Source organism: Monodelphis domestica, chromosome 7 (assembly GCF_027887165.1).
Source record: "Monodelphis domestica isolate mMonDom1 chromosome 7, mMonDom1.pri, whole genome shotgun sequence".
In the NCBI taxonomy this organism is placed as follows: Eukaryota; Metazoa; Chordata; class Mammalia; order Didelphimorphia; family Didelphidae; genus Monodelphis; species Monodelphis domestica.
In genome coordinates this window covers 279,907,826-279,933,798 of record NC_077233.1, presented here as the reverse complement: position 1 = coordinate 279,933,798, position 25,973 = coordinate 279,907,826, and the positions used below count along the sequence as shown (strand labels likewise).

Here is a 25,973-nt window from a genome sequence, read left to right as displayed (position 1 = left end):
TTAGATATTACTTTGAAAATATGAGAAAATATTTGAGAAATTAATGCACTATGTAATTTACTACAATTGTCATAATTCTTCACTTTTCCTACCATTGCTGGAAATTCTGGGGGAAATCTAAAAGCTTTTTCTCTTCTCCTATTATAGAAAAGGCTACAGATGGATCCCTACAGAGTGAGGACTGGACATTGAATATGGAGATCTGTGATATCATCAATGAGACAGAAGAAGGGTATGTGTACAAGTATTCATAATCATTAGAAGGCATTTATTAAGTGTCTCTCAACAGGGAGTATATACCATGCTGGGCTTAAATTTCTTCTGTTTACTCTATTTATTTTGTGGGTATTAATTTATGTGTTTGTGCTCTTTCCTTAGAGTATTAAACTCCTTGAGTGGAAGAATTGTTTCTGTTTTTTCTTTATCCCTAGCACTTAGCTCAGTGACTGGTACATAGTTTTCCTTTAACAAATGCTTATTGCTTGGTTGGTTAAGAACTTTTTGATGTAGTATAGAGGCATGCCTCAGAGATATTGTGGGATCTGTTCCAGGACCACCACAATAAAGTAAATATTGCAATAAAATGAGTCACATGAATTTTTTGGCTTCTTAGTGCATATAAAATTTGTTTATACTATACAGTAGTCTATTAAATGTGCAATGGTATTATGTCTAAAAGAGATATATATATACCTTAATTAAATTATACTTTATTGCTATAAAATACTAACCATCATCTGAGCCTTCAGCAAGTCTTACTCTTTGCTGGTGGAGAGTTGTTATTTAAGTATAGAGATGTCTGATGACAGATCAGTGTGGTGGTGGTTGAAGGTTTGGATTGCTGTAGCAATTTCGTAAAATAAGACAACGATAAAGTTAGCTGTATTGATTAACTCTTCCTTGCCCATGAATGCTTAGACACCATTGTAGGGGTTTTTTTTTTGTTTGTTTAGTTTTAATTTTTTGAATTTTATTTAATTGATTAATTAAGAAAATGTTTCTATGGTTATATGATTCATGTTCTTTCCCTTCCCTCCTCCCATAGTCAATGCACAACTCCCCTGGGTTTTACATGTATCATTGATCAAGCCCTATTTCCATATTATTTTGTTGTTGTTGTTGTTGTTTAAGATGTCTTTTATTTATTTTTATTTTTATTTTTTTAGCTTCCACTTGTCCAGTTCTAATTTTTTTAAATTAATTTATTTACTCAATTTAGAACAGTATGCCTTGGTTACAATAATCACATTCTTTCCCTCCCTCCCCTCCACCTACCCTTCCCACAGGACCCCATTGGGTCCTTGTGTCCTTGATCTGAACCCATTTCCATGTTGTTGGTGTATCCTTTTTTGTCCCTATTTATTTTTCTCTACATATCTACTAACTCTAATTTTTCTAAGATTTCATTCACTTCTCTTATATCTTTCTTATTTATTTTGTTGTTTGATTTAACTAGTTCTGATAGAGGAAAGTTCAGGTCCCCCACTAGTATAGTTTCCCGAGCGATTTCATCCTTCAGCTCCACTAGTTTCTTCTTTAGAAATTTGGATGCTATGCCATTTGGTGCATACATGTTGAGTACTGATATTTCCACTGTCTATACTGCCTTTTATCAGGATGTAATTACCTTCCCAATCTTTTTAACTAGATCTATTTTTACTTTGGCTTTGTCAGTTATCATGATTGTGACTCCTGCCTTCTTTTTCTCAGTTGATGCCCAATAGATTTGGCTCCATCCACTTACCTTTACCCTATGTGTATCTGCCTTCCTCATGTGTGTTTCTTGTAGACAACATATTGTGAGATTTTGGTTTCCAATCCACTCTGCTATTTGCTTGCTTTTTATAGGTGAGTTCATTCCATTCACATTCAGAGTTATGATTGCCAGCTGTGTATTTCCCAACATTTTGATTTCTACTCCTAGTCCTGCCCTTTCTTCTTTCACTATTTCCTTCTACACAAGTGTTTTGTTTTTAATCAGTTGCCCTAATTCCCACTCTTATTTTACTTCCCTTTCTACCCCTCCCCCCTTCTTATTCCCCTCTTATTTTCTTTACGGTCTTTTTAAACCATCCCCCGCACCCTGTCCCTCCCTTGTATTGGTTCCCTCCCCACCAGTCTGTTTGTTACCCTTCTACTTCTCTATAGGGCGCAAATCAATTCTCTGTCCCAATGGATTTGATTATTCTTCTCTCTTTGAGTCAATTTCAATGCACATAAGAATTAAATAGTTCTTGTCTCCAACCTCTTTTTCCTTCCAGTGCATTGGTGTTCTCCCCCACTCCCACTCCCACCATGTGCTTCTTTATGACATATAAATTTACCCCATTGTTTATTTTCCCATTCCTCTTAGTATTAACCTCTATTTTCCCCTCTAGTTATATATATATATATTTTAATGTCTTGGCATTTCATCCTATACAGTTTGTCACTGTTCCCCCTAAGTATAATTCTTCTAGCTACCCAGGTGATAATTACAGTTTTTAAGAATTACCAATATCCTCTTTTCTTGTAAGGATACATATCATTTTAACTTATTGGGTTCCTTAAAAAAGTTTGGTTCCCCCCCCCCCCTTTTCTTAATTACCTTTTGATGATTCTCTTGAGTTCTATGTTTGGGCATCAAACTTTCTGTTCAAGTCCAATCTTTTCTTTATGAATGCTTGGAAGTCTTCTATTTTATTAAATGACCATTCTTTCCCCTGCAAGAATATAGTCAGTTTTGCTGGATATTTGATTCTTGGTTGTAGACCTAGTTCCCTTGCTTTCCGGAATATCATATTCCATGCCTTTCAGTCCTTCAGTGTAGTTGCAACCAGATCCTGTGTTATCCTCACTTTAGTTCCATTGCATCTGAATGACTTCTTCTTAGCAGCTTGTAATATTTTTAACTTGGTCTGGTAGTTCTTCAGTTTGGCTATAACATTCCTGGGTCAGTTGGGGATTAAGGTGATCTGTGGATTCTTTCAGTCTCCACTTTTCCCTCTTGCTCTAGAATATCAGGGCAGTTTTCTTGGATAATTTCCTGTAGAATGGTCTCCAGGCTTTTTCTTTTTTCATGATCTTCCAGTAGACCAATGATTCTTAAGTTGTCTCTCCTCGGCCTGTTTTCTAAATCTTCCATTTTGTGGATGAGGTGTTTCATATTTTCCTCAGTTTTTTCATTCTTTTGGTTTTGTTTTATAGTTTCCTGCTGCCTTGTGAAGTTATTTGCTTCTAGTTTTTAAAGACTGAATTTCATCCCTGGCTTTTTGGTCATCTTTCTCCTTCTGATCTTTGATCTCTTTTGCCTCATTTTCAAACTGATTAATTTTGGCTTTCAAGACATTATTTTCTGTTTCCAGATGATTTATTTTGCTTTTTAAGTTTTTAGTTGTCTTCAGCCTCTCTTAATTGTTTTTTGAATTGTATTTTGAGTTCTTCCAAAGCTCGTGTCCAGTTCACTGGAGTTTCTGTGTTTTTGCTTGGTGTTCCTTGATCCTCCTCTGTTTAATTTGCTCTTTGTTCATTGCCTAGATAGAAGCTGTCTATTGTAATGTCTTTTTTTTCCTGTTGTTTACTCATATTTTCCCCTCCTCTCCCCCCCCCCCCCCCCGTAGTTGCTTGTAGTCTTGCTCTTCTCATTATGTGCTGGATCTGTTGTTTTAGGCTGTTCTGTCCTGAAGGGGCTTCTTCTCTGTTCTGCTGTTTGATCAAATTAGTAAAATCTTCCCCAGCTGACAGCAGAAGCTGAAAAGCAATTGGACTTCCTGCCCTGTTATCAAGGTTGTTGCCTATAGTTTGTTGCTGCCTTTACCCCTTAGTCAGCAAGGCTTTCAGATCAGTCTTTTGGGGAGGACTGTTGGAGCTTGAGCTTCCCTGCCCTCTGAAGGCTTCTTATCCGCCCTATTGATAAGATTGAGCCATGGCAGAGGAATTGATCTGCAAAGTTGGATGTGCCCTGAGGCCAAAACCTCCAGAAAAGGGGGAAGGGGCAATAGGGAGTGTCTTGGTTAACTGAGCTGCCTCTAAACATCTGTATTCTATGCCCTGAGCCTGGCACAGCTTTGCCAGCAAGGTACTCCCTCCAGACTAGCACCCTTGCCCATTCAGAGATTCCAGCCACTGCTAGAGGCTGTAGGTATTGGAGGAGTCCTGGGACCTTCCTTCTACCTTCCCCTTAAAACTAGCGTGTTCTAGAGTTCAGGCTTTTTGAAGGGCATACCTTTTAAGTTGGGTCCAGGAGAATTGTTCCCTAGTTCTGTCCTGTTGTTAGATTTGGTTTTTAGTCCCTTTGAAGGATTGTGTTTTTGTTGATGTGGAATGGTTTACAGAGGTCTGAGCTGTTATGAAGGTCTAAGCCACCATCTTGACTCTGCTGGGGTATTGTTATTTTAGTCACTTTCTTAGCTTAATTCCAAATTACTTTTGAGGATGATTGACCCAGTTCACAGCTTCACCAATAAAAGTTTAATGTTCCTGTCTTTCAAAATCCATTTGACTTTTTTAAAAAAACAGTTTTCTGGGTAGGTGAAACCTGCAGATTGTTTTGATCCTTTAGCACTCAATTTTGCTAGCTTTGTGTCTATTATTCTTGGCATCTTAGAGCAACTTTGCTTTTATGCAGGGATTTGTTTTCTCTTTAGCCCTGAGGGCCATGGATACTGTTGGTAGACCAATGGGTTCCGCTATTGAAGTGAAAGATAAGTTGAAGAGGAAAGTGGGGAAGGAGAAGCCTGTGACACACATGTATAGTCTCACCATGGCTAAACTCAGATAGAGTCTTAACAGTAGCAATTCTGTTTTACACAAATTTTGACTAAGAAGCAAGGTAAACAACATTACTAATACAAGGAGGCAAATTTGACCTCATGTGTCACTGAACTAGGTTGGGATGAGACCCATATATGGAACATGACTATGGAAGGGTGTACCTTCTTAAGAAATGAAATGGAGCAGCTAGGTGGCTTCGTAGATAGAGATCCAAGCCTGGAGATGGAAGTCCTGGGTTTAAATCTGGCTCAGACACTTCCTTACTGGGCCAAGTCACTTAACCCTCCACTGTCTAGCCCTTACCACTCTTATACTTTGGAACACAGTGTTGATTCTAAGATGGATTCTAAGTAAAGGTTAAAAAAAATCATAGCAAATGGATCTTTTTTTTTTTTTTATCTGCTGGACAGGGGTATAGGAATAGACTAACCAGTTGGGATACAGAATGCCTAGGAAATCAGGTTAAGAATAGATCAAAATTGAGGTTAGTAGTAAATCCCAGAATCTCAGATTTGGAAGGGACCTCAGAAGCCATATAGTTCAGCTCCTACTTGAATAAGAATCCTCTTAACAATATACCTGATTGTGTTCAACCTTTTCTTGATGACCTCTATCTAGTGCAGAGTATCCCTCTATCTCCCTAGATAGTCTTTTCCACTTTTGGATAGCTCTGATTGTTAGGAAGTGTTTCGTTATATCAAACATAAATCTTTCCTCTCTGTCACTTTTATCCATTGTTTCTGATTCTGTGCTCAAGGGCAGACCATATAAAATCCCTTTTCCACGTGACAACCTTTCAAATGCTTGGACGATAGCTATCACATTTCCTCTTCAATAAATCTTCTCTTCTTCTCAATTCCTTCAAATGATCCTCCTGTGGCCTTCTGAGCTAGGCCTGACTGATGAGTCTAGTAGTGGAGACTCAGGAATGGCATGAAACAAGGCTCTTGTAGACTGTCCTGACACTTAACAAAAAAGAAGTTTATTTAATAGTAGCATGGAAAGGACATTTAGAAATGTTATAACAGTGATTCAACTGTAGTCTTTGTCTCTAAATGGAAGCATCATCTCAGAAGTGTGCATTCATTTACAGGACAACCAGACATCTTATAAGTTTTGGGAGAACCTCCTGGTGCTAGATTGTTTATGCCTTAGGTGATTGGGAAGCTGTGTTAACAGCTTAATCCCTAGAACCCTGGAACATCTTCCTTCCATTTTGAGAGAAAACTAATCCAGCCAACTGGCAGGGACCCAGGTAATTGTTGCTTCTACCAATCCCTCCTATTGGAATGATCCTAAAGGTCACTTAGAGTCTTTCAACCACTTAATTAGCCATAGGGATATAAATCGACTTTTCTGACCTTTAAGGACATGCAAATGCTGGGATAGGCAGGCCTGGAGGAGCAGTTTAGTGCTCCTAAAAGAAAAAGGGAAACAGAGAGCTCCCCCCTCCCCAAAGAGCAGTGGATCATTTCTCTAAAGTAGTACAATACCCGTGTGACCAAATATAGGGAATGAAGAACAGAAATAGCAGGCTTTGCCTTTTCCCTCTGAAAGACTGAGCTCTAAGTTTTCCATGTGGAAGTTCACAGTATATCTCTGAATTTAAAATGATGAGAGTGAGAGCTCATCTAGGAATCTCAGGACTACTGCGTAGATAATAGCACTTCCAGCATAGTCAGGTTCTGAGTCATCTTTAGTAAGGTAGCTAAGAGGTTATAAGCATCTGCCATACCACATATATCTACTCCGGAGCCTGATAATAAGACTCACACTCTACCACCACTTATCCAGTACTCCCCAGATTACCAGCCAGAGCCTCCCCATCCCTAACTTGCCCTTAGAGGGATGACACCCCTTCAGAGACCTTTATTCAGAGGCTCTCCACTTGTTCCTTATGGGCCAGGCAAGGATTTTCCTTACCTTCATCCAGGGGCTTAGAGTTGGTACCAAGATGTCTAAGAGATCCCCAGGCTTCCAAATAAATTCATATTCACTGTAATTAGTTGTTGATAGCATTCAGAGATATGTCTAAAAGGTAAGGAATGGCCCTGGTCCCTCCACCCTTTCTGGGAAAGAGTTGTACAGATCATCTCAAGAAAAAGGAGACCTGCCAAATGAGAGGACCCTGGACCATTTCCCCAGGATATGTGGAGCCCTTCAGGAGGCAGAGACCTTGAGGCCCAGGCTACTCTGCATCGGATAGAATACAGAGGTACCCAAGAGGGTCAGCCAAGACTGTCTAAAGGCAATCCATTCTTATCTGGTAAATCTCCCAGGAGAATGGATCCAAGAAACCACCTTCCTAACGTGGCTTCTGGAGGTGGCATAGACAGTGCTGATAGTCATGATGACAAAACTGTTGTTCTAAGCACCCGTGCCATTATTCAGCAGCGTCAGCCCAAGAATGGTATGGGAGGTAGAATGGGATGTGATGGTGGCCTTGGTCCTTCTCTGTAGTGAAGTGGATGCCTTTTTCAGAGACCCTGGTAGAGGAGAGCTCACGAGAAAGAAGATTTTGTTCTGTGAGCTTTTAAAAAAATTAATGTTACATTAAAATTCCTACATACAGTCCCACTTTTCGTCCCCTCCCCTCACTAAAGAAGGCACCATTTGACAAAAAAAGATATGTGTATATATAAAACTGTGTCCTGCTTGTTTCTGTTTATCAGTTCATTCTCTGGAGATGGACACATACAAGTCATTCTTCAAACAAAATTTCTGTTGCTCTCTCTTGGTTCTGCCCATTTCAGTCTTCCAACAATTTTATGTAGATCTTTTTATATTTCTTTTTTTTTTTAATAACCCTCACCTTCCGTCTTGGAGTCAATACTGTGCATTGGCTCCAAGGCAGAAGAGAGGTCAGGGCTAGGCCATGGGGGTCAAGTGACTTGCCCAGGGTCACCCAGCTGGGAAGTGTCTGATACCAGATTTGAACCCAGGACCTCCCATCCCTAGGCCTGGCTCTCCATCCACTGAACTACCCAGCTGCCTCCTTTTTATATTTCCTAAAACTTATCCTGCTCATCATTTCTTATGGCACAGTAGTTTTCCATCATAATCCTATGCCACAACGTGTTTAGCCATTCCCAAGTTGTTGGGCATCTCCCCAGTTTTCCAGTCCTTTGCCCCCACAAAAAGGACTGCTATAAGTATTGTAGGCCATGTGGATTCTTTTTCTTTTTCCTCGGATCACCTTAGGAAATAACCCCAATAGTAGTATTCCCGGGTCAAAGGGTATGTGCGGTTTTGTGCCTCTTCTGGCATCATTGCAGATTGCCCTCCAGAGTGATGGGACCTTTGGTGGCAGGTCTGACGAGCCCCCGCAGTGCTGTCCCAAAGAGGTCTCACGTGCTGTCAAGGACAGATGTCTTGGCCACCAATATAGGTAGTTCGCCAGCTAGAGGCAGTCGGGATCCTTTGGGACCGGGCCTTACTCACAGTTTTGATGGGCAGAACAGGGCGACGTTGGCCGAAGCCGCTTTTTTGCCTGTAGTTAAGGCACCCACAGGACGGCCCTCGTGTCCAGGTGGAGGGCGGCCCCGCGCCTCCCCCTTTGCTGTTCCTTTAATGGTGCCGCTCCGGTTGTTCAGCTCAGCAGAGGGTGCGCACGGTCTGTCGTGAGCACCGACGGTGCCCCCACCAGTAGGGAGAAGCGGGTCCCAGAGGGATCCGAGGACTCGGTGCTGAGCGGCCTTGTTGTCCCCAGGAGAAGTCAGTGGATAGAGAGGTCTCATCTGCCCCGGCCCCAGCGGAGCCTCCCGGAGGGTTTGGCAAGACTCGCTCCCGAGCTTACGTTACTGGATGAATGGGTGCCTTCGCTGTGGTGAGCAGAGGGCCAGCTCCCATTCGACTGTCAGTCAGAGGAGGCAGAATATGAGGGCTGGGAAAGGACATTCAGTGTCCAGTGACTAATACAGGCTTCCTGCAGCCACCTCACCTTGTTTGGAAGAACCATTTCTAACCACCCAGCTATTTCTTTTAATATCTCATTTTCCGTCTTAGAATCAATCCTGTGTGTTGGTTCTATGGTAGAAGAGTGGTAAGAGCTAGGCAATGGAGATTAAGTGACTTACCCAGGGTTACCCTTCTTGGAAGTATCTAAGGCTAGATTTGAACCCAGACCCTCCTGTCTCTAGGCCTGGCTGTCTATCTACGTGCCCCTAGATCACCCAACTCTTAATAGGCAACTCTGGAGTGAAGGATGATCAGAGCCACTAGAACCCATAATATTTAAGTGACTACCTTTTTAGAACAGCCAGTTTTATGTCATCTTTGGATAAAAACAAAACCGAGACCTATGAAAATGGGTCCCCCACGGTCAGATGAGCCCGATGGCCGGCTGGCTAGATCCTCCGGGGCTTTAGGCACCGATTCTGGGCCCCTCTTATGAGAGGTGGATCTGGGAGTGACTTGTTCATTGTGGGACGGAGGCTCCTAAACCCAAGTGGTCCGCTCAGCCTCCAAACAGACGTCAGCAGCTTCTTCCAGATCATGTCCAGTCACCTCGGTTTACTGTTTACTAAAAACGTACCCGAGGAAACTCGACTCCAGATTTCCTGAGAGCTGAGCTCCTACTCCGTGCCTCTCCTGCCGCCATGATGTCACCAGCCCTGATAGGCATTATACGCCCAGGAGGTAGTGAGGGTCGCCACCCCAGGCCAGTGCCGTCTTTTTCTGGTCCCGCCCAGTGTCCCGAGGATAGTTCGGGGAGCCTTGGCAGGGCCGGTAGAGCGTTGCTCTCGGCTAGTCTGTCAGCAGGAAAAGAGGGGAAAGGCCTAGTGCGTTGGGGGTACCGTGGCCTCGTAGCCCTAGGTTTCCTGATCTACGTCGTCCAGCCTAACAAGCTCGCTCGACGGCCTGGTGCACCTGCTTTCTCACTGCCCTCACACGACGGTGAAGACCTCACCGAACTCCGGGCCCTTCCACCTCGCCGTCAGCCTTCCCTCTGAATAAGAAGGGTTTTCCCTTCCTTGGTTGTAGACTCCATAAAGTTCTGGCGTCCCTCGGGGTGTTCCTGTGGACCCAGGGAGGGCCTCTTGGTATCGCAGTAACCCGCAGCCTCTTCTATATCCGGTGGCTCCCTCCTTTCCAGGCTACTAAGACCTCTATGGCTTCCTGGCCCCTGCAGCTCTAGAGAAGACACCAGCGCCTCCAGGAGGCCTCTGGGCTCCCCCGGGATTCATCCTCAAAGGCCCTCAAGGCTGCCTGCAGAGGGATTATAAAGTGGGCTGGGAACTTTGAAGTTGGACTCCTTAATGTCCATATATAGGTTACAGTACCTCCACAGACTGGGGATCCGGGCCTCTCTCTCAGTCCCCTCTTTCAAAGGCCATGCCCAAGGCTTCTTGTAGGAGAGCTCTTCCTTCTTTTTTAAGTCCTTGCCTTCCATCTTAGGATCAATCCTGTGTATCGGTTCCAGGGCAGAAGAGCAATGAAGGCTAGACAATTGGGGTTAAGTGACTTGCCTAGGGTCACACAGCTAGGCAGTGTATGCGGCCTGATCTGAACTCAGGACTCCCTGTCTCCAGATCTGGCTTTCTATCTATTGAGCCATCTAGCTGCTCCTAGGAGAGGCTGTTCTTGAATACTAGCACACACTCTGCTCCCTCCTGTCATCCTCAGAGTACTTGTTTGTGCAGCGACTTTGGGCAATCCCAAACTGCTGTCTAGATTTCACCCGTTGACTCTAGCTATTATCAGGAGTAGAGAGCTCTGGTGAAGTGGCCTAGATCCCTGCTGTAGGAGGAGTTCATCTCTGTGGGGCCATCCGTGGTCCCTGATTGACTTAATTGCATTTGCAAAAGTCATTGTTCTGAGCTCCCCAAACCAGTGTAGCTCTGGAACCAGAAAGAGCTCTCCCCCGGCCCCTCTTGGCCACATTCTTCTGAGTTATTTGTTCCACTGATCCATCAAGTTGTTGTTTAAACTCCTCCAGCCCTCTGACCATCCTTGATGATGGCGAAAGACTTGCCCGTCTTCCGACTTCCTTGTTTCTCCTACCACGTGGATGGGATCGCATCCTTTTGCCATCTTGTCCACCCTTTTCCAATAATCCTGGGCTTATTGGTGTCCGAAGATGCAGTGGCCAAGACTAAACCAGCACATTCTTGCTGATGGGCAGAGTCCAATGTCATTCTCATACTTGTGGGCCTGGAGGACACGCTTGCTGTCATTGCAGCTTTCGGTCCTATCCGTTTTCAGTGCTATATTGTATGAACATTGAGCTTTCAGTCTTTTTCAGATGAGCTTCATATTTTCTATTTTCCTCTAACTTGTTCAAAAGGATATAAGAGAGACTTTGTCAAAAACTGCCGAAACCTCGATATTTTGTATCCGTGGCATTCCCCTGATCTGCCAGCCTTTTGACCCTGTCAAAAAAGGAAGTGGGGTCACTCTGGCATGCCAGTTCCCGATGAAGCCACGCCGGCTTCTGGTGATCACCGTTTCCTTTTGTAAATGCCCATGTACCATTCTTTTAAAGAAATCGCGTTTTAGAACTTTGCCCAGAATTCTAGTACACTGATCTGCAGACCCTGCCGCCTTCTTTTTGTTAGTTATCCTTTTCAAGTCCCGCGATACCTTCTCCTCCTCTTTTCAGTGTTCATGTTTGTCTACGTGTGTGTCTGGTTAGATGTCAGGAGCCAGCTCTGTCCTGCTTCACAGCATAACATTTGATGATAAATGTGAAAGCTTTTTGTACACTCGTTCCTTAGGAACGTACTGAATGATTTTATATTGTCAAATTTAACCTGTAGAATCTTCAATGGTTTTGAACATATATTTCATTTTAGTCCTAAAGATGCCATACGGGCCCTGAAAAAGAGACTCAATGGGAACAGAAACTACAGAGAAGTGATGCTGGCATTAACGGTGAGTATCATTCTCTAAAGGCATGTGAAAGCTTCTTGTAAAAGAAAGAAATAGAAGACTGCAGTTTCATATAGTTATTTTTTCTGCTCTTTGTATATTGAGGCATTTGTATTTGTTGATGATTAAATTTATAATAAACACATATGAAGTACTACATTTTAGGAAAAGAACTCATCTTGTTTACTTTGCATCATATCAAGTCATCTCTCTCTAGCTATTTAAGCAAAAGTGCTTTTTGCAAACTGATCATTCAAAAGAAATAGAATATCTAAAAATAATAATACCCAAATTCACAGAATGCCAAATAGACATCTTAAATAATCCAGTTGAAGAAAATGAAATTGAACAAGAACCCTGATCCTGATGGATTCATAGGCAAATTCTATCAAACTTTTAAAGAACATTAATATCTGTGCTATGTGCTATGCAAATTATTTTCAAAATCAGGAAAATACTCTTCCAAACTCCTTTTATGACAAAATGAAGAGAAGGATAAAGCAACAAAAAAGAACTTTAGACCAATATTAATTCATTCAAAATTTTAAATAAAATTAAATTCTATCAAAAAAGACTGTAGATAGAAACTTACTCAAAAAAACCCATTCATTGTGATCAGGTTGGATTTATACCAGGATATGAGTGATTCAACATTAGAAAATAAATTCACATAATTATATTAAAAATAAAAATATCTAAGTCCACATAATCGAAACAGTAGATACAGTAAAAATCTTTGAGAAAGTACAACATTCATTTATTCTAAAAATCCTATAAAGCATAACCATAAAAGAATCTTTCTGAAAATAGGTTTTTTAAAAAATCTACAAATAAAAATTAGTGTTATATGCAGTGGGGACACATTAGAAACCAATGTACTACCAATAGCAATAAGAAAAGAGAAAGAAATTAAAGATAGACAGAGAGAACATTATCCCAATTTACTAGTGACACGATGGCTTAGAAATTCCTATAGAGTCAACAAAGAAACTACTTGAGACAGTAACTTCAGAAAAGTAGCAGGATGCAAAATAAACCTATTTAAAAAAAGTACCTCCCCCCACCACCACCCAACACCTGTGATCCTTAGTATAAGTTCAAGATTTCTTGGTTTTGAGTCCTTACTAGGTGATTTTATGTAAGGTCTCCATATTTTCGTTTCCTTCTCTGAAATATGATGTTAATCCTTGTTTGTAAAGTGTTGTTTAAGAAATGAAGACAGCATGGTTTCATGAGAAGAACATAAAGCTGAGAATCTGAAAACCTGGATTCTGGTTGGTGTTCAGCTGCTAGCTAGCTGTGAGATCTTTAGCAGGTCACTTAACCCACGTCATACCTTAAAGTCCTTTCTAAAATGAAATAATTCCTGCCCTGTTTGCTATGCAAGATATGAAATTTTATTTTTAAAAAAGTTTTATAAACGTAAAGTATGGTACCTATAATTCAAAGCATTATTTCTCTTGCCTAACTATCTTCCTTGTAGGTATCTTTAGGAAGCAATAGATTGAATTTTGCTTTCCCTTAAAGCAATAATTATTTAAAAGAGAACCTGGAAACAGACTATGTTTGTGGTTGCTGTTTGAAAAAACTACTGCAGTCTTTAGACATGTATAGAAATCAAGGTCATAGTCAATGTGTGTAATAAATGATGATAAATCAACGTATAAATTTGAGACAGTGGGTCGTTTATCCTATTTTGTTTTAAAGTGCTACTTTTATCATCAGAGGAACTTTCCTTTGGCCTGAAGTGAAAAACTAGATCTTTGTGTATTTTCCTTACAAGTAGATTGAGAGGGGGCAGCTGGGTGGCTCATTGGATTGAGAGCCAGGCCCAGAGAGTTCAAATTTGACCTCAGACACTTCCTAGCTGTATGACTCTGGGCAAGTCACTTAACCCCCATTTCCTAGGCCTTACCATTCCTCTGCCTTAGAACCGATACCCAGTATTGATTCTAAGACAGAAGGTAAGGGCTTAAAAAACAAAACAAAGCAAATAGATTGAGATTGGGTAAGAAGTTGTAGAAAATCCTTCTTTTCACCTTTTGGCTGAGGTGTGTGTGACATTCATTCACTGAGACAAATGAGCCCAATCTAAAATATTCCATTACAGTAACATTCCATTTATCTGGAGTCATCAGGAAACAAGTTCTTCTATACCAGTGAAAAAATTACTGGACTGTGTGTGTGTCAGTGTAATGATATACTGTATAGCATCATTTGCTTCGTCCCTAAGTGGCTTCAAACTATTGTTTCTCTAATGCTTATGCCTATTTTTTATAGTTTTTCTGTCTCTTTCCTCAATGTCAGTTATCAATACTGTTGCTGTGGTGGCCCTGCCTCCAACCCCACTTGAGCTGAGAAACCAGAAAACAAAATTTGTAAAATTATATCAAAATTAAGAATAAATAAGTCCTGAAAGAAAACATAGAAGGCCATCTTTTGAGAAGAGGGCATGAATTTTGGCATCTCTTTTTTGGTTCCTCAATGTTTTTTGCTTACTCTCTGGTTCTCAGATATATTGTGAATAGATCAGTCTTCCAGATAAGTGTTGTCATACATTGTTTGTATTTGTTGCTCTTAAACCTACTCTGACCTAGTAAGACTTTTTTTTTTGACCCAATAAGACTTAAGAAAATTTCTAGCTCATTGCTTCAGGATCTATTTTTTTCTTTAAAATTTTTTCTTTTATTATTTTTAAAATATTTTTCCATGTTTAAATTATTCATTTCCTTTCCCTCCCCTCCCAGAGCCGACAAGCAATTCCATTGGGTTGTACAAATGTTAGCATTTGGTACCTATTTCTACATTATTCATTTTTACCATAGAGCTGAAACCCCAGATCATATACCCATATAAACAAGTGGTAAGTGATGTCATAAGTTTTTTGCTGAGTTTCCACTCCCACAGTTCTTTCTCATAAGTCCCTCAGGAATGGATCTAGGATAATTCTGAAGGACTTATGACAAAAAAAATCCATCAGAATCTATTTTAAAGACATCAAAGTATATATAAAATCAGACAGTATCCTATTCTTCTGTGTTTGCCTAGTTAAATTATCACTGCCAATTCAGAGAGGTGCCCCACACAGACAGACAGACATAAATAATGTCAGCCATGAAAAAACCTATCCCTCAAATATGAAGAGTCCTGGTTGAGTTTAAAAGATTAATTATTCAAAGAAAAGGGGGTAAACATGGATGCCAGAGGACATTCAGAATGGAGATTCCCATAGTCCCAGAGGAGTAGGGGTCATTTTTGGTTTGGGGAGGGGTTGGCAGTGGGAGAATGGACAGTCTCTTCCAAGGACAGGTAGAATACAGAAATAGGATGTTTCAGGATGTTTGGTAGCATTGACTGACCACAAGGCTAGTTTAAGCTGGCATGGGCTGCTGCTGGTAGGGTTCGTGATAGGCAGCTCATCAAGGTCAGCCAGCAAACACAATGAAGGCATCTGGGAGTAAACAAGACTTTTCTGGCTCACTGCAGGCCCTTGATTGGCTCTTTCCTGCAGATAGTCCAGTGTATCTGTATCTCATGGAAAAGACATATTAGTTCCAGTAATATTTCAGTGAGAGAGGGAGGGAGGAAAGAGGAAAGAAAAGAAAAGAAAAGAAGAGAAAAGAAGAGAAAAGAAAAGAAAAGAAAAGAAAAGAAAAGAAAAGAAAAGAAAAGAAAAGAAAAGAAAAGAAAAGAAAAGAAAAGAAATGAAAGATGAGTGAGTTGAGCAAGTGAATTTGTTATTACGGCTGAGTTTTCATGTACATTGTGCTGTGCATAAAATATACAAATACAAGCAAAATCTTTCTCTTATCTCTCTCAGGGTAGCTGTAAGTCTGGTTTACTCTAGCAGTCACTATTCAATTTCAAATTGAATTGGCTTAGACTTAGGGGCACTGAGCTGGTATCTGTGATCCAAACAGACCTATATAAACTGACTTTGGAACTTTCTGTCACCCTTTCTCTTTCCCTACACCTAAGTGTGAGGTGTCAAAGTGTGAGAAGTTTGTTAGGTTTAATTTAAAAAATTTATGGAAATGTACCCATCTTAAAACTGGTGATGTTGGTTGATTTTCAGTCATCATCAGTTAAGCAAATTAACTGACTTGTGAAAGCAAATGGTTTCTAGCCTTTTTCAATAACCCTTTGAAAATAAGACATATGAAGCAATTAAACCTTCAAAAAATTTTCCACAACAATCCACAAGCCAGATTTTCCAGATTCTAAATGGAAAACTAACAGAGTAGAATTGTACAATTTAAAGCTATACTGTATTAAAAAGAAATCTGTTTCTAAAAAACATACACATACCATGGGCAACAGCCATGGAAAAAAGAAGTACCCAAGTTATGATAAGCCTGAGAAACCAGGTTTGGGTCATGTTAATGTGCTTTTTTTTTAATCTGGAATTAAGATTAGCAGCATCCTTATTTAATACATTACTCCTCTACATCATATTATTGGTTAGCTTTTTTGATTTATTTATATAAGGTACTATGCTATTAAGTTAAAAGTAAATTATTTTAGGGCAAATAAAAACCCTGTAGTATAGATATGTAATAGAAAATTGTGTAGTAAAAAATGATGAATTTGTATAATTGGCACAAATCTTCCCATGTTGCTTTGAATTGAAGCAAAGGGATAAAAAAGCAAAACCAAAAGAATAATTTCTACAATGACTATAACGATGTCGATGAAAATCTACTGAAAAGAAGTCGAACTTTAAGTAATTTTAAAAAGCCAATTCCCAGAGAATGGAAAATAAAACATACTTTCCCACCCCAAGTACCCTACCCTACCTGCCATAGTAGAGAGGAGAGAGACCACCAGGATAGACTTTTGTATATATTATCAGATGGTCAGTGTTTTTGGATGTGTTTTCTTTATTGTTTTTCTTTGTCATAAGAGAATCTAGGATGGGAAGGGATTGAAAATCTCTGATATAAAAACAAAAGTTACCAATAAATGATTTTAAAGTGAAAAAACGAAGAACAAAATATAGTAATTAAGTTATGTCAGGTCCCTCTAACTTTACCCAGTTTCTGAAATTGGAAAAACCCTTTCAGTATGTAGTTGAGAATACTTCAAGGAACAAATTTTTCCTCCTTTTCCAAATGAGTGTAGGCAAATTTGAGAACCTTTCATAAACGTACCATACCAGGACTCACTGGTATCAAGGTTTAGGTAAACTTCAAGTTCCCTTTACCTAGGGGGGAAAAAAAGGAATAGACAATGTTGGGAATATCTCACACTTCATGCTGACTGTCAGCTCTTTCTAAAATGTACAGTTTGTCTAAGGCAAATATTGGATATTTGGTAGAATTAGTTTCAGGAAATGATGAAGGGAATGGTTTCAGAAAAAAACTGGGAAGATTTATATGAACTGATGGTGCAGAGTGAAGTGAGCATGAGCAGAACACTGCATATAGTAACATCAATATTATAATAATCACCTGTGAAAAACTTAACTATACCAATTAGTACAGTGATCCAAGACAAAAATTACTATATGCCTTTAGAGAGAGAACTGATGAACTCTGAGTGCAGATGGAAGTATATTTTTCACTTTATTTTTGTTGCTTGTTTTTTTGCATGGCTAACAGAAATATTTTTAATGATATCACATGTATAATGAGTATCATATTGTTTGATTTCTCAATGGGTAGGGAAAGGAAGGAGAGAATTTGGGACTCAAAATTTAAAGAAATTAATTTTAGCATTTTTAATTTTAAAACTGTTAGCTCCTGTTGTAGTTGTGTGTATGCTCTTTCACCTACAAGAATTAATGCAAGCTATCCCAGAAGCCTTTCCTTGTGACAGCTAGTATCTTATTGGCTAAGCCCAGAGAGAAGAGTTAAAATGCTCATTTTTCAAGGAGCAGTCAGTCATTCTGATCTTATTAAAATACTAGCTCCTTTTTATGCAAAACTAATATTTAAATTACCAGCTACTTTCCTCATTATTTTGGGTGTCATAGGACTTAGTGGAGCAAAAGATGTGTCCCAGGCATTTGCTCCAACAGTGATGGCCTCTTTTCTTTTCCAAATTAGGTGCTGGAGACTTGCGTCAAGAACTGCGGCCATCGATTTCACATCCTTGTGGCAAACCGTGATTTCATAGATGGTGTCCTTGTGAAAATCATCTCCCCTAAGAATAATCCTCCTACTATCGTCCAGGACAAAGTACTGGCTTTAATTCAGGTAGGCTGTGCTCAATTTCTATTTTAGGTTTGTTCATCTCTGGATGAGCAAGGTAAAGTGGGACCAGTTGTGAAGTGTGCTTGTCATGTTTTTCCATTATCTATAGGAAAAAATGGCCTTTAAATTTCTAAGATTTTTGTTTGTTTTTTAGAATTTCTTACAAAAGTATATTGTAAATATTTGAACCCTTAGGAATATTCCATTTTATAGGGTTTATGTGATAATATATGTATAACCCAGTGAAATTGCTTTGCAACTCTGGGACGGGGAGGGAAGAGGGTAGGGAGACAACAAGAATCATGTAACTATGGGGAAAAAATTTTAAAAATAAAATAAAATACATTGCATCCTGCTCATAAAAAAAAGAATATTCAATTTTAGTTACCTGGAAAAGACATTTATATTTATATCAGTTTGTTTCCCAAAGATGTTAGATAAATGAGATTTCCATATCAACGGTATCTATGATACAGAACCCCCTGGATTCGCTTTTTTGGTGGGAAGCTTGGAAAGACAAAGAGAGGGAAAATATAACTGCCTCCAAGTAAAAATTATTTTAAGCCAAGCCAAGGAAAACAAAACTAAAAAGTGTATTTTTGCAACTATTCTTAATTTCTTAAATGCGTTCTCAAGTAGATCAAGATGTAGTCATAGGCTTAGTGCCTTAACTAGTAAAATACCAAGCAAATTGATGCCAACTAGAGCCTGTAAAAAATGGACTTGAATACAGGACTACAATCCCCATGAACCTTTGCTCCACTTCCCCAGAATGCCTTGTAATCTCACCTGGGCCGAGATCAAGAAGGTATTTAAGCTGATTCAAAGGCTTTTGAGGGGCTCTCTCGGCTCTTTTGGACTTCCGTTTTGGAGCAGAGGCGTCTCTTCCATGATGTGAGGTTATTTTGTCTGGGCCTCTAGCCTAGGCACATGTTTCTTACTTGTATATTTTTTAATCTTTAACCTTTAATAAACCTCTAAAAAATATAATACTCCTTGCAGAGAGAAACTAATTTCTACCTGCCTCAGTCTCCCCATCTCCCCTAAATTTTAACTGTTACAAGCCCTCCTCAAACCCCCACATCAGTCCTCTATATCTGAGTTGTATCAGGATTCTCATGAAATAGTAGGTTTCGGAGAGGAAGAGTCTCTTTCCCTACTCTGTTCAAGGAATGGTCTCCCCTAAAAATAATCCTCCTACTTTTGTCACCCTGTTGACCCTCAAGGCTTAAGAAAAATGAAAAATAACTCCTCTTCAAAAAAGAGGGGAAAACGTGAGGAGCCATGCGCTTAATATGAACAATGCCATGCAGTTGAGACCATAGTGAGCCCCAAGCATGGTTATCTCTGAAATCAGATCATAGAGCAGCAATAGGGGTTTTCCTCACCCTCTTAACCTTGCCTTTATAAATGTTATCTAGACCTTTGTCACCGGAATAGGAATTACAAATATTATGAAAACAAATTAGAAATACAAAGCACGAGATTTGTACCACAGTACACTGGAGACTTACATTCCAAACCCAACTTTATTAACACACCATATGACTTGGACTCAGTCAGCAAGCAAGAATTTACTAAGCAACCACTATGTTAGATATACAAATAAGAGAAGGAAAGCCAGACCTTGCCTTCAAGGAGTTTACAATCTAATGGAGAAGACCACATATAAGGAAGTGGGGAAAATGGAAGGGGTGAGAAGGGGCAGTACCAGGGGCAAGGGTCTGAGGATAAGTGTAGCTGGTGGGAAATGACTAGATTATGGGCCTTCTTTAAAGCTTTGGAAGCTCAGCCCTCCAATTAGAGGAATACAGGATACTGACGAGGTATGGGTGCCCAAGTTGATGGGATCTCCTAGAGGAGAAGTTTCCTGGTGATGAACTTTTTCTGTGAGTATGATGATGATGAAGGCATATCCAAAGAGTAAAATTAAATGGTGGTGGTCTGCAAAGAAAGACACAAGACAATCTCTGCTCTCAGTCTAATAAACAAGACAGAGAGAGGATAAATTAGAGATAATCTTAAAGAGAAAGCACTGGGATTGAGGAGAACTTAGAAAGGTTCTTGCAATAGATGAGACTCTATCTGGGATTTGAAGGAAGGCAGAGAGGTGAGGAGGAAAAAAGTTCTAGGCACTAGGAGAGACCGTCAGTGAAAATGCCTAGTCAGTGAATTGTCATGTTCAAGGAACACAATATTTTATTTTCACCTGCTATAATTTACTCAGTTATTCTCTAATTGATAGATATACTTGGCTTGTCTCCAGTTTTTGTTATTATAAATAGTGTGCTTAGGAACTTTTATCAGTCTTTTTTCTTGTCAGTAATCTTCTCAGGATATAGTACTAGGTCAAACAAGATGTGCATTATTGTAACATTTATTGGATAATTACACATTCTTTATCAAAAGTAATTTCCAAAAATTTTATAACCTTCTGTTATCTTTGCCTGTTTTGTAGGCTTCAGGTGGAATATGAGTTATTTTAGTTTGTATTTCTCTGGTTATTAGAGATTTCATGTACATGTAACCATGGAAAAATATTCTAAATTGAATAAATAAATAAATAATTTTTTTAGGGAGAACATACTGTGCTAGAAGTAAAAAAAAAATTTCCAATTCATGTTACTTGCCCTCTTATTAGATGGAGAATGACTTTTACTTTGATAAATTTGTTATTTATCCATTCAATTGTCAAACTTTTATTAAAGACTATGTTTGATGAAAGATTTTTTTCCCCAAATTTTTCTTTCTTCTCATAGAGAACGTTGGTTCTCTCTTTTTTTGTGGTAACCCTTCAATTATGTTTCCCCCATACTTTAAGAATTAACTAATGTAGTTCCTTCAGCTATTTCTGCAAAGTCATAATTTTTCAGTCCTCTCACTGCCCTATGAAAATACCAGGATCTCTCTTATTGTGTTGTTTCCCAAACAAAACACAATATTTTTAATCTTCATACTAAGAATTCATACTTGAAATTTTCCCCAATATGTCCATAGAAAGTAAAAAGTATATGATCTGGGGGCGGGGAGCTGGGTGACTCAGTGGATTGAGAAGCAGGCCTGGAGATGGGAGGTTCTGGGTTCAAATTTGGCCTCAGATACTTCCTAGCAGTGTGACTCTGGGCAAATCACTTAACTCCCATTGCCTAGCCCTTACTGCTCTTCTGCCTTGGGACCAATACGTAGTATTGATTCTAAGATGGAAGGTGAGAGTTAAAAAAAAAGAATATGATTTGTTTTTTAAATTAATTTATTTGTTTGTTGGTTACATTAAAATTTCCAAGTATCTCCCACCCTCCCACCCCTTCCCACACTAGAGAAAGTATCACTTGACAAAATGTCATGTATGTATATGTATGTATACACACACTGTCTTTCATGTTCCTATTTAGCAGTTCTTTCTTTGGAAGGAAGTCACAAATTATTCTTCAAACATTTATTTTAACTGCCTGTGATGTTCTCTTGTTCTTTTCATTTTATTTTTCATGATTTCATGTAGGTCTTTCCATGATTTTTTAAAATTAACCTGTTCATTATTTTTATGGCACTGGACCATTCTATCACAGTTATATAATATACCACAACTTGTTCAGTCGTTCTCCAATTGATAGGTATTCCGTCAATTTCCAGTTCTTTTTCAACATAAAAAGAGATGCTACAAATATTTTAGAACATGTAAGTTAGTTTCCTTTTTTCCTGGATCACCTTGGGAAATAGACTCAACAGTAGTATTGCTGGGTATAAGGGTATGCAGTTTTAGAAGTCTGGGCATGATTCCAAATTGCTTTCCAAAATGACTGAATACATTCACAGTTCCACCAACAGTGTACTAGTGTCCCTATTTTTCCACATTCCCTCCAAAAATGTCCACATTGCCACATTTGTCACTTTGCTCTTTTATCATTTTAGCCAATCTGACTGGTATGAGATGATATCTCAGAATTGTTTTGATTTGCATTTCTCTTATTAGTAATGGTTTAGAGCATTTTTCATATTCTTATGATTTCTGTATCGAAAACAGGCTATTCACATAGTTTGACTATCAGTTGGGGAATAGCTTGTTTTCTTATAAATTTGATATATATGGGAGATATGAGACCTCTATCCAAGAAACTGTCTATTTCTGCTTTCCTTCTCATCTTGGCTACATTCATTTTATTTGTACAAACCTTTTAAAATGTAATGTAATAAAAATTATCCATTTTACACCTCACAGTGCTTTCCAACTCTTATTTATTTATAAATTCCTCCCCTGTCCTTAAGTCTGATAGGTCATATGTCCCCTGTTCTGATTTGCTCATGATATCTCCCTTTATGCCTAGGTCAGGTCTGCATCTTGATATGGATCTGTTTCTTGTTAGTATATAGCTGGAAAGGGTAAGACCAAGGCAAGGGGGAATAGAGAGCTGTGAGGAAAGACCTTACCGAGCTCTCACTTTTCCTGGGGCCTTTCTTCCTAGGGCACCACACGAGTTACTAGTCGAGTCTCTCTAGCGGTTAAACACAATTTGGTTTCAGGTCAGTAGTGATGGGACATCTAAAGGAAGAGTGTCCTCAAAGCAGCTGATACTACTTGTGAAGAAAAACATGAATTGGATTTGTTTCAGAAAAAGCCGAGATGGCCAAGCCTAATCCTGCTCTTAAACTAACCGGCACGATGCCCGAGGAATGTAAGGGGCGGGGGATGGTGACTTCCGTGAGTAGTGAAGATGCCTGAAGCAGCGAAGTGACCTCCTTGAAGACAGACTTTGAAAAGATTAGACCTTTTCCAACTATATGGACTGAGACGTGTACGGTAAACGACTGATACATATTTTCATAATGAGATTCTCAGCTCCTGGGGAAAGGAACCCTATTTTTTTCAATTCACCCTTTGCTCATTCACTTTATTTGCTTTATGACCCTGGGCAATTCCGTTTGCAGCTCCGACACTCCCTTCATCAGTTTTCCCTTCTATTAAATGAAGAGATTGGCTAGCTATTTGGCCAGGGTCTCGTCTTACTCGGAAATCTTAAAGTAATGTGCCACTTGCATATGATAGCACAAATAAGCATTTATTGGATAAATGAATCCTAGACTCTGATGGAAATCGATGCGGTGAACACTGACCTGCTTTCTCCCAGTCCCGTGAAACTTGAAAGAAGTATATTTAAAAACCACCCCAAAAAAGACCAGATAGCTAAGTAGGGATTGTCAGGATCTGGTTATGCAGTTGCTCCTGTAGTAGGCTCAGGAAGGGGTTGGACCTTCTGTATCATCAGCTGGCATTGCCACACGGAGGACATTGCATGAGGGGTCGTGATGACCAGCTGTGTGAGAGGGGATCCCTGCTGGGAGGAACTTAAGGCTGCTCTGAGGAGACAGGACAGAGACTTAAAAGGATAATAACAATACAAGGCAGCATATGCTGAGTGGGATGTGGAGGGGATGGCACTTTAACTGGGTTCTGAAGACATGTCAGGATATATTTCTGGCCGTTAGAGGGAAGGGCCTCAAGGAGAGGCATTCCTGTGCCCCCTCCAGTGGGGCCCAAAGAGAAGGTGAGCCCAAATCAGAGGTCAAATAATGAGGCAACAAGTATTTATTGTGCATTTATTATGTGCCAGGCCTAGCTGGGTGCTAAGGATACCAAGACAAAAATGCAACAACTCCGGCTCTTTTTCTTTTTCTCTCTTTAAACCTCACCTTCTCTGTCCTAGAAGCTGGCTGAGACCAGATTTGAAACCAGGTCTTCCCAATTCCAGGCCCGGCACGCTGTCCACTGTGCCACCTCGCTCCCCCAGCAGCCTCTCTTCCTTCGGAGCTTACATTCCACTGGAAAAGACGACATATAGAAATCTGTCAGCATAGATAGTTGTATCGTAAATACAAAGTAATTAATGGGAACAACAAAGTAGTCACTGTGTTATAGTAGCTCTACTATTTGAGGAAATCAGGAAAGGCTTTATCTAGAAAGAAATGTTTTAGCCAAGTCTAGGAAGAAAGGCTTCTACCAGGCAGAACTGAGGAGAATTATATGAATCGCAGCTCAAATCCAACATAGACATTTTTATTTGTAACATTTCTAAAATGATACACCATTGTTTTCTTTTTTAAGTAATGCCTTTTGTTTTTATATTGTCTACATTTCCCATTTCTCTCTTTCCCTCCCAAAGATGGATTCCTATACAAAAAGTTTAAAGAAGAGAGGGAGAAAGCAATCTAGCAAACCCAAAACAAAAATGTCTGACATATATCTCATTCCGCACCCATGCATTATCTCTTGGTTATTAAAATTTTGTTACATTCATTTCAATTATCTTCTTATAATTGATTTTTAAATTTATATTGCGTGTAGTATTATAGTATATACTATTTTCTTGGTTCTTTGCATAGTAGTATATGTCTTCCCATGCTTCTCTGTAATTATCCTATTTGTCATTTCTTTTTCTTTTTTTTTTTGTAAAACCCTCACCTTCCGTCTTGGAGTCAGTACTGTGTATTGGCTCCAAGGCAGAAGAGTGGTCAGGGCTAGGCCATGGGGGTCAAATGACTTGCCCAGGGTCACACAGCTGGGGAGTGTCTGAGGCCAGATTTGAACCCAGGACCTCTCATCTCTAGGCTTATTCTCAATCCACTGAGCGGTATACCCCCTGCCACCATATCTTTTATTCAGTTGCTAATGATGAGGTAGCAATTGTCCTTTCAAAGGCCAATAGTCTTGGTCCCATCCTTCCTGTCTTCAACAAGGTTAGTTAGGATGAGGGAAGAGAATAGGTGTTCTGGGCCCTCCTTGATATGGGGCCCCAAGTCACCAAGGGAACCCAAGTTGGAAGGACAAAAAGAAGGAAAACCAATTCACAGGGGTCAGTACTTGCATCAGGGTAAGACAGTGCTCCCCGATACATAATACAGCAGTCTTTTCATCGCCCAAATGCATTCTAGACATCACCATACTCAGGCACTGGGGACCCTTGTGATTCTTCAGGGCACCCGTATCTGCTCCGACAGCCTCAGATCGCCAGTTCTAAACTATAACGGGGGGCATCCAGGTAGCACCGTGAAGAGTGGCGAGGATCAAATCGGGCCTCAGACATTTCCTAGCTCAGTGACCCTGGGCACGTCACTCAACCCCAGTTACCCAGCCCTTGCCACTCGTGTCTTAGAGTTGATAAGTAGAAGGTTTAAAAACCGCAGAAACAGGACCGAGAGATGGGAGAAATGTCTGTCCTCGTCTCAGCAACGTACGAGACTGGCGTTGCGATGTCTGCGCCTGGTGTGGGAGGCCAGGAGAATCCTGGAACGATTGTCAGTTCACTTCGGTCTCGTAAGCGATGCAGCGCGCGTGGCCTTGTGGACGCCCCACGGCGAGCCTGGGCGGCGCACGGAGTGCTCACCTTGGAGACCTTCCGTCGCTCCAGCCCAGGAGGGCTGCAGACTACCTCCAGCGAGGCTCCAGTTGTGCGGCTTCTTTGCATCTTTCCCCCGTGCAGGGAGTCAGCAGTGTGACTGGGGCGTGCCTCCCCTGGAGAGGGGGTGCCCCCCTTAGAGGCCAGAGAGCTGCCAGGAACGCCCAGCCCCGGAGCCCCTTCCCTAACGCGGCCTGGCCCAGGTGAGCCGCAGAGCGCCGTGGGTGGGATCAGAGATGGCCCCGGACACACACGGTCTCGAAAAGGCAAACCGCTCGGTCCTCACCATAAACTGCCCTGGACCCCTCCCCCGGGAAAGGAAAGCGACTCCCCCGTGACCGATCCCTTCTCAGACGGTGGAATTGTCGCGTCCTGCCCAGTGCAAGAGCAGCCGCTGTCAGCAGAGCCTTCGCAGTGGTCGAGCTCCCATCGGAGCACTCTGCCATCATTGCTTCTGACCAGGCATCTCCTTCCTGGCTAAGGAGACAGAAACCTGGTCCCAAAGAGCTCGCCTGTCTAACTCACATTGGCATGGGCTGCTGGAGGGCCAGCTTCGCCTCTCCCTTCCAAGAGCGCCCTGCTGGACTGAACACCTCAAAGACTTACAGCCTGGCCCTTCACTGCATGCTTTCCAGCTGATCGGTTGCCTAGCGATGGTGTCCCAAATGCGGCTGTGGAGGAAGAATTCATACAGGAATTACACCTGATGATAATACTTTTTCCTGCTGAAAACTTCCACCCTGAAGGCTGTTGAATTGAATGTTAGCAG

General features: G+C 40.6%; 1 protein-coding gene across 10 annotated transcripts in view; it reads left to right on the top strand.

Annotated features, from left to right (window-relative positions):
- Nucleotides 1–25,973, top strand: part of TOM1L2 (target of myb1 like 2 membrane trafficking protein) — a 199,673-nt gene that overhangs the window by 83,709 nt on the left and 89,991 nt on the right. For all 10 annotated transcript variants that reach the window (XM_056804492.1, XM_056804495.1, XM_056804488.1 and 7 more), the window contains 3 exons: nucleotides 148–232; nucleotides 11,547–11,625; nucleotides 17,670–17,819. In XM_056804492.1, the coding sequence (XP_056660470.1) occupies nucleotides 195–232; nucleotides 11,547–11,625; nucleotides 17,670–17,819 (267 nt within the window). In that variant the 5' untranslated portion in view covers nucleotides 148–194. The remainder of the gene's footprint in view (nucleotides 1–147; nucleotides 233–11,546; nucleotides 11,626–17,669; nucleotides 17,820–25,973) is intronic.